Below are 9,096 nucleotides of genomic sequence, written 5' to 3'. Positions count from 1 at the left end.
GCGGAGGTATCGGAGGGAAAGCAAAGCCGGCGGCTTCCGGCCCGGCGCCTCGGCTCGGCCGCACGGTGGAAGCCGGGGGCGCGCTTGTGTTACGAAATCCAGGTGGAAACTGCCCATTTTTTTCCACCCTCATTTCCGGGCTTCCGTTTCTGTTGCCCGCTCTTCTCCCAGTGTCACCGAGAGCTTGGGCTGCGCTGAAGCCCCCGGAGGAAGGTTTCAGCTGCTGCGGGGCCCTCTCAGCCCTGAGCGGGGTGGGCGGGCTGCGGTGCCCCCAAGGGCGCTTGCAACGAGCCGCAGCTCCCGGCCCTCGCTTGTGCSGACACCGAGGGCAGCCTCGCAGAGGCGGCATCTCCTGGCTTCTGCGGAGTTTGCAGTAACCTTCAATTTGGGAGAGGAATGGTTTGAAAGGTTGCCGACTCCTGTGCTGGAGCGTGGTTTGGATAGTAGGTTTCTGRCTGAGAGGTGGTGTAGCAACGTGCTTCCCTAATATTGGGGGTGAAAGCCGGTATCAAACAGCTCTGTTCGCCCTTCGTCTCAGATGCTGTCATCAGGTCTGAGGGAAGTGTAGTGTCATCTGGCAGAAGGATAGGGCCTGGAAGTACATAAATTGCATTTAAGTTCAGTCATGTGTCAGGGTCAGCAAATAGTGGTTTGGATGCTAGTGAATCACCCAGCAGTAAACAATGTTTCCTCTCAACTCCCCTCATTCCTACAAGAACCCAAAATGAATGTTATTGGTTAGACAAGCTATGCTGTGGTTGTCACCGTGCAGAAGAGAGACACATCTTTGTTACCTTCAATGACAAAGACAACCCATTAAACGGGATGGGAGAGGTGCCTTATGGCTAGTTTGCTGTGTTGAAGGAAATAAGTAGCAATACATTAGGTAGTGCTTCTAATTCAGGAACTGCCTGTTGTCTCCTTAGTTTGAGATAATAAGCGATCTGCTGACTTAATAATTTGAGATTGATTTTTAAAAAATGCATGGAAAGTGTGTGTGCTTACATGCGCATGAAGTAATTTGATGTTAAATGTTAGCGTAGGACTTGGATATGTATTTTTTCSTCCTGTTCACAACTGATTCTTTGATAGATTGCTGCATAATGCAGGTTCCATTTCTCCAATGGGAGTGGTTGTTGCTGGAACAGATTCAGAGGAGCATGTGCTTTTTAAGGGTGCAGCATTAGTGTTTGTCTTTTGATGGTACTTCTGTAATATCTCCTAATAATCATMCCTTTTCATTTCTGATTAGTGTTAGGAACAGCTTTCCTGTATGTGTGTGCTCTCTGTCTCTCTGTTTTTTTCTGACTGCAACTTTTCAGGGGCCTCTGCAGTCTTCTGATTTGTATTTGTGACTCCTTCCTCAGGCAGTCCTGACTGACTTTGTACAGGAAAAGTCCTYGGAAATCTACTGCGCCAGCTTTTCTGAGCAAAACTTTATGGGAGCTCTCCAGCACTTCAACCTCAAGAGGATTCCAGTAAGTTGGATTTATATTTTGAAGTTCATTGGAGTTGTTGCAGGTGATTTAAAAACCATCTGGAATGATGAAACARTTTCAGCTGTCATATCTCTGCCGCTTCACTGCTGACAGTACACTCACATTGTGATTTTTTTTCCTATATGCTTAGTTCTAGCAYGCAATGGAAGTGTCCTAAAATGGCAAACAAAACCTGTTGAAAGCCTCTATATTATTATTAAAGTAAACCATTCTGCTGCTACTAATAATGTACTAAAAATTCTGTTGTCATGTGGGGTGCACAGTACTTTTTCTTTCCTACACTGGACACGTAGTGTTTTAATAAATTGTTATTTGGCTAGTGTTGTGTGATTTAAAGCAAATATGTGATTTAAGAAAAGACTCAAATGCAAATTTTTTTATCCTTGCTTCAGTTTATAAAGCAGAGCATCCAGAAAAAAAGCATACTACTTTGCATTGACTGGAAAAGAGCTTTARAAGTTTCCATGCCCCTTTTCTGCTAGAGAGGGATTTTTTTTGTAGATACTGAAATTAAATATAYTTCCAAGTGTATGTGTTTAGCTTTTTTAATGCTATGCCTTCATCAGAGAGAATCAATTTGATTGAATTGTAAGGCAGCTGTTGTTGATACTCAGATCTATATTTCCCTTTTTTATTTATGAGGAAGTTATGTGAGCTGTGTTGTAAGATTTTGAGATTTAAACTTACCATAGTGGCATCACTAAATCATGTTGCAGATGAATAGTCTTTTCTGTAACTTTTAARTATGACCTTGTTTTTTAGAGTGCACTGTAAAAGATGTGACAGTCTGTTAAGATTACTGGAGCAGCTTCTGATTTTGAAAATCGTTGCTCTAACGGTTGAGTTACAAGATAGCCTTGTGATAACACTAGATTTTCTTGGTTTTGAGGGGGAATGGATGAGGGAAGGAGGATTTTTTTTTTTCTCATTCAATTATTTTTATATTATTAAGTCTTTAGAAACTTGTTTTCCTTCTATGAGTAATTGCTGATGGCACTTGGATTCACATATGACCGAATTTACTTTTAATGGGTTGTATTTTTGTGTGAATAGAGAGGATGAAGAGACTATCATCCCTTCAAGGTCTCTAAATGAAACTCAGGTAGCTCTTTAACATGGTAAGGCCTTTAAAGCCTACTTACATTCTACATATTTCCTAGAACTCCTGTTTGGAAGGGAAGAACAGGAGAATGATTACTTGCTTGCTGATTGTGTTGTGCAAACCCATATTAAGATTCTGTACAGTAAAGTGTAAGAGCTACCCTGGTCAGTCTTTATCCCAGTTGTGACCCAACATCAGATTACACTAGCCTTATTTTCCATGAGTAGTTGCCAGACAGGGAAAAACATGTTATTTACAGCCATCAAGATCATTTCGGTGTGTTGTACTGTATTGGATGGAGAGAATATTTATCTACAATAGCAGTGATGTGAATAGATTCAATGTTGATCAGCATGTTAATTCCCCTTTCTTTTTAAAGCGGGGAATACTTCTGAAGAACTTGCTTGAACTGTTTTGTATTTTTGGAGAAGCAAGCCTTTAGTGATTGCTGAGTGTACCAAAGAGAGAGAATTCAGACATATCTGGCAATGATGCTTGAAGCTGCCAGCTGTCATTTGGTAGAAGGACAAACAGAAGAGTTTTGATTTGCCTGAATATGGCAAATGGTTCGAAGGTTCTTCGTTAATATTTCAGCCTATTGCACAGAGGCCAAATATGGTATGTAGATAGATATGAAATGAAAATGGAGCTTGGAGCTAAAGTGTTTGTGAAAGGCAGAAGTTCTCAACTCCTGATTCCACTTGTCTGGCACAGAAGTAAAGTAGTGTAGGTAAGGTGATCGTTAATAACTCCTCAAGGAACAGCATATTTTAATTACTACTAAGTTTCTGACAAGATACAGAAAAGAAAAAAATGAGTTAGCTAACCTCACTTAGAAATTTATTGGCTTCAGATAGTATGAAAGCTGCTAGAACAAAGCAATAGGCATTCAATACACTAGTTGTCAAGCCAATGCAAACCTACACAGGGTGGTTAGATAACTCACTGGTTACTGCATGTTGACTTCCTTCAACTGCTACAGGAATACGGGAGTCTGTAGTAACCCAGACCTACAAGCATCTGCCATAAGGTACATTAATGCTGAACCTGACTCCCCCTCCCAGTGCTGAGGAGGGGAAAAAAATTGTTCTGACTTATTTCATGTTTAAGTTGGTAACTTTTCTTTTTTAAGATGSAGTCAGACTCTTCTATAGCTACGGGAATTTTCTGGACTTAAGAGAGACAAATCTATGCCATCCATAGTTTCTTTCTTTAGGATATAAACTTAAGTTTATAGGCTTTCAGTTGATTCAGTATAGTTAYCTGGAGTCTACAGAAAAGGAAGTGGTAAACCCATTTTGTCACTCAAGCCAGTCTATCTTGAAAATATGTAATAGGAGCTAAGTGGCCGACTTCCACAGTACAAGGATCAAGACAGTGTGAAAGTGTATAAAGCTGTTCCTAGCCCACTAAACATTTGAGGTGGGAACTCCTTTTTTTCCCCTCCTCTCAGAAAGTCCGATCTGCAAGACATAGGGAACTATACCATATCCCAGCAGAAGCAAAACAACACAGGTAATAACTTGTAGATTGCTTTGTCATGTAGTCAGTGCAGTTGACAGATGCCCCATGTGAAGCCTGTCTGTGTTTGTCTGTTACTTGATTCTTTCCTTCTCACTTTAGACGACTCTATCTTTAAAAAAAATTTTCTGTAATATTTATGTATCATCATCAGTGACATTTAGGCTTGTTGCTTTTTCATCCTCTTCCCTGCTTCCCCACACTGAATCACAGAAGAAGTGTTTTTCTTAGTCATTAACTGTAGGTGTTAGCACACCCTAGTGCAGGCAGCTCAGAAGGAAAATTTAGCAGACAGCTGTCTGGCAATTTGGAATCAAATGAGAAGTATTTTTGTGGAGTTGAATCAAAAAATKATTCTTTGTAAATAAAAAGAATTTATGTAGCAACTACAAGATTCTTTTTTCCATGAAGTATGTTTTTTCTCTAGTTTTGTCTATACTTTCATTAGAAGGGGAGGTGATTACGTTTTGGTCCTGTCTTATAGTGTAATATCATAATTTTTTTTCCCGCTTTCTAATATCCCAAGTTTGATACTCGTCCGAAACATACTGTTGGCTGTTGGGCTTTTATTTTCATGTGGGAATCCRTTGTATCTTCTGACCATGACTTGCTTGTTCATGGACTTATTTTGAAATAAATATTGTGATTTAAATGTTTGTCTTACCTTAGTCTAAATTAACTTTAAAGTGCAGTTATAAAAACCTTGAGGAACCAAGTTACCAGTTTTCTCAGGAAAATTGAGCAGATTAATAATATAATCAAACTTGAACTTTAGTTTATATATCTGAGGCCATCTTACTCATTTCACTAAGTGTGTGTAAGAACTGGCAAAATATTGATGAATGTGACAGAGGACATACCTGTGCTGTTCATCTTCTGCATTCATGACGTATATCTGATACTTCAGCTTTCTGAAGGAATACAACAAATGCTTAGAAGATGATCTAATTATTTTTGAAGTAGAAAATCCAAGAAGTCAAAGGTGATACAAATATTAAAAATTGAAGTGACCTATAAAGTCTTAGCCCTGTTACCTATCATTTTCTATTCTATTTCGTGCTTTCCTGTGATATTTCTTATATTTGCTCTATGGGACTTCTACTTCATTCACTGTATGAAGACAAGTAGAATTAGACTTAAGAATTCAGGAGTAAATACTAATCCAATTGTGAAGAATGTTAAAAAGTACCTGGCTTCATAAAACAAAAARCACATCATCTATTCTTATGCTGATGCAGGGGGTTAAATCAGTCACAAGTGTTGGACTGCAGGAAGTAGAGTAAGCTTTATAATGCAGCTTGCTCTAATTACTGATACTTAATGTAACAATACAGATACCAACTTACCCTTGGCCTCTTTAGGGTGAGGGGGAAATATTAGCAGAAAAAAAAAACATATTCAGGGTGAGGCTTTCCTTTTACTTGGGCTTTTTGCTAAATGTAACCTGTCTGGTTACTGTGGTAGGTGTCCCAGATTAATAGGGAGGTTTTGAGGAGTACTATAKAAGGGGAATGCTGTTCTCAGGTGGGAGAGCATGCTTGTTGGCATTTTCCTTTTTCTGTGCTATGGTTGTATGAGTATTTACAAAGAAGCTGATTAGAGTGTTTAAGTACTGATTGCTAGCTCCCAAGATTGCTTGTAATATTAAGCAAAATCACTTGGATTAGCTGAAGGCGTGTAACTGATAAGGGTATTTTATGATAGATGCCTAGTCCAGAAATGGAGAGAACTGTGGGACTTCACCATGTGAAAGATCTCCCAATGCCTACAAAAAAGATCAGAGATCCATCTGACTGACCTAATCTGCAAATCTTGATGCTGTAAAAATGAGTAATATTTTTCAGTTTCCTTCATTCAGATTAAAATACAATATTAAATGAAAACATTATTTTCATGTGTCTGAGGTAACAGGAATAAATATTTAATTAATTTAATTCCCTGTCTGCCATGCTCTAAGTGACCCTGCTTAACAGGGGGGTTGGACTAGATGATCTCCGGAGGTTCCTTCCAACCTTACCGATTCTATGATTCTATGATTTAGAGTTGTGATAATGACACGTCTGTTGTAAGGAGCAAAGGAAAACAGAAGCAGAGTGGCTGGGTGAAGTTGCAGGTGTCTCTGAGCTGACAGTGGAGAAGAAGAAAGGTCACTGGGAAAGCTTATAAGGTCAGTAATACTTCTTGTGTTCTGCGAAGGTTCCTATTTTCCTGTCAGACCTGTTTTCTAATAATTCACATAATGGGATTTCAGTCAGTGGAATAGCACTGGAGAACTGACCTGTTTCTGACCATGACGTTTGCCATAAGAAGGCATTTTGCAAGTCAGCTAATAGTGCAGTTTGATTTGGGCCTCAATTGTACTACTTCCTCTGTGGCATTAAAAACTGTCGCTTAAATAATTTTTGGTACTATTTTACAGGGAAAACTTGCTGAAAGTCATTTATAACAATAGTTATATTTGTAGTGCCTGAATAGAGGCCAGAATGAACTTGAGTTAAAGGGTTCTTTGCCTTTGAGTTAAAGGGCRCTCTGCAAAGCAGCTTATTCTGTTTGTATGTGCAAACATGGGACTTCAAGGCTTGCACCTACTATAGCAATGCTGACTTGAAGATCAATGAGCTAAAAGTTATTTGGGTATAAGGGCTAGAGAATAGAGTGCAAGAAATGAACTRTACCAGAGATTTTAATGTAAGCAATTGATGTCCATTAATTTTGTAGTTTTAGAAAGCTGTATTTGATGTAGGTGTTTTGGTTTGTTGTTTTAATTCTGCCAGGTAATGTTTTGAAGGAATTTAAATTTTGTAACCAAATTTGCCAAACAAGATGATTGAAATTGATGACATCTCAAGTCAGAAGAAGGTCTGACTTGAGATCAGACCCTTCCCTTTAGCTAGGGAAATATAATATGTTTCTATAAGTAAGTATCTGTATGTATAGTTTTGTTTCCTACTCAGGATAAGTCAAAATGTTTTATGTGGTGGTTAAGGCTCAAAGAAGGAATTTAGAAATCAAGTTAAGCAAATGAAGAAAGGTGGTCATGGTTTTCATAGAAACTCTTTGAACGTTTTTATAGGGTGATACACAGAGAGATCTCAGTAAATTACTAATCTTGTTTTTTTTTGTCTGCTATGAAGAAAATTGTGTGTATCTTTATCTTTGGTAATTGTTTTATGCACGTTCAGTATGTTAATGAGTAATTCTTTTAAAATCATTGTTTTTATTATGAATACAAGCAACATATAGTCCTTAGAGGTAGAATTATAGGTCAAATAGGAGAATCTTCCTGCAATTCTGTCCACATCAAAACCATCTGCTAGTTCACCTTCTTGGATTTTAATTTTGTTTTCTTTTTTGCTTTGTTTTGCTTCTTAGAAGGTTGATGGAGGAAGGACTGGCACAGTATTTAAGTGACACTCAATAATATATCTGAGAAGCAGTACTCATTTTCTTAGAGCAGCTCTATGTGCAAGCCCAACACTTAGCTCCATTTGAGTAGAAAAATAATTTGAAAGTCTTTGGTAGTGGTTTGTCTGTTGGCAAAGCTGAGAAGACTGTTGATTGTGGCCTAAATTCTTAGATACTTAGAAATATAAGCTCCCTCTGGAAGAAGTTTTTGTCATTGGGGAAGACACGAGGACACGCTTGGTAGTGAGTTGAAGTGCTAAGTAAGAGAATACGTCTTGAACCAAATGCTCTGTTTCCTTCTCCACTCCGTTTCAGATGTCATCTCTACCAAGAAGGGTGAAATCTGAAGCCAAACCCTTTAGATCAGAAGATGATGAATTATCTTCATTTCTTAATTTGTAAGATTTCTTTTTTCTCAGAATCATTTTTTTTGGTATGTGTATATGTTACAAAAGTGTTCTTCAGTGGTTTATGCAAAGCTTGAGTGGTTCCATAAGAACAACACTCAGTTTCTGAGAGACTCATAAAAGGATTTAGCACACAAAACTTCTGTTAAATTGTAGAACAAAAATTATCTTTGCTGCTCCATACTCAAAGTCAAGATGGTGTAAAACTGAATTGTCAGTTGTCCGAACAGAATCAAGTGTGCACCCATCCCACTGACCAGCTTCAAGAAAGCTTGGTAATTTGTTCCAGGCATTAGGTCTGCTGCAGCATGAAAGACCTGTGTGTACTGAGTCTGTCTGCCTTTTTGCTTATCTTCTGCGTGCTCCCTTTTATCCTTTTATGTCAGAAAATATCTGGACTAGCTTGCTTTCACACTTTTCACAAGCAAGTTTACTCATTTGCTTTTCCAGGAGCTCTGAATCAGAGGAGGAGGAGGAGGAGGAATGGGAGCCAAAAAGCAAAATTGCCAAGAGGCCTCGATTGCCAAAGAAAAATGAGCCGAAACCTAAAAAAGCTGCTGTTCCACGGTCAACTGTGGCCAGGAAAAGGGTCAAGAAGATAGCAATAAAAGAGGAATTGGTGAGTGTCTGTAAGCAAGAGACATACAATTACTGTAGACTGCAAGTAAAATATGAGCAGAATTTTTCTATCCCTGGTTCACTTGGTTACCTGACTTTGAGTGATCGGCTTGTCTGATTTCATGTGGTGAATGTTCAGTATATCTGATAAACTTGCCTTTTCTGAGTGTTTAAGTGTCTCAGATCTAAGAGCCCTTCTTTTAAAACTTTGGCCAGTGATTATTGACATAGTTTTCCCTGAAGATCTCATTGAACAACAACAGTAAATGAATAAAAATGTTCTCATTGCTATAAGGAATACTAAACGCACTAATGTCTCTGGTTTCARTGTTGCATCTTTGTCTTTTATCTTTTTATCAGCTGGCTACCACAACAAAAAAGTCTTCTAATATGTTTCCTTGCATGGCTATTTGACCCAGTAAGGATGGTAGTTCATGATAATGAATACAAGATATGATTTTGATAGAAATCACTTTTTTCAAAGATTGCCATGACAGGTTGGGCTGTGGCAGAAGCCAGTCCTCTTAGTTTATGCTAATATTTT

At 38.4% G+C, this 9,096-nt stretch overlaps 1 protein-coding gene across 2 annotated transcripts in view; it reads left to right on the top strand.

Annotated features, from left to right (window-relative positions):
• Positions 1–1,372: 1,372 nt before the first annotated feature.
• The window catches only part of SRBD1 (S1 RNA binding domain 1), a 136,155-nt gene continuing 128,431 nt past the window's right edge, over positions 1,373–9,096 (top strand). For both annotated transcript variants that reach the window (XM_085315870.1, XM_085315869.1), the window contains exons 1-4: positions 1,373–1,478; positions 6,164–6,289; positions 7,843–7,925; positions 8,385–8,553. In XM_085315870.1, coding sequence (XP_085171996.1) covers positions 7,843–7,925; positions 8,385–8,553 — 252 coding nt within the window. In that variant the 5' untranslated portion in view covers positions 1,373–1,478; positions 6,164–6,289. The remainder of the gene's footprint in view (positions 1,479–6,163; positions 6,290–7,842; positions 7,926–8,384; positions 8,554–9,096) is intronic.

The sequence above is a fragment of the Rhea americana genome, unplaced genomic scaffold (genome assembly GCF_003343005.1).
Source record: "Rhea americana isolate MKP2758 unplaced genomic scaffold, rheAme1 scaffold_44, whole genome shotgun sequence".
Classification (NCBI taxonomy): Eukaryota; Metazoa; Chordata; class Aves; order Rheiformes; family Rheidae; genus Rhea; species Rhea americana.
This window is presented reverse-complemented; position numbering and strand designations above follow the sequence as displayed.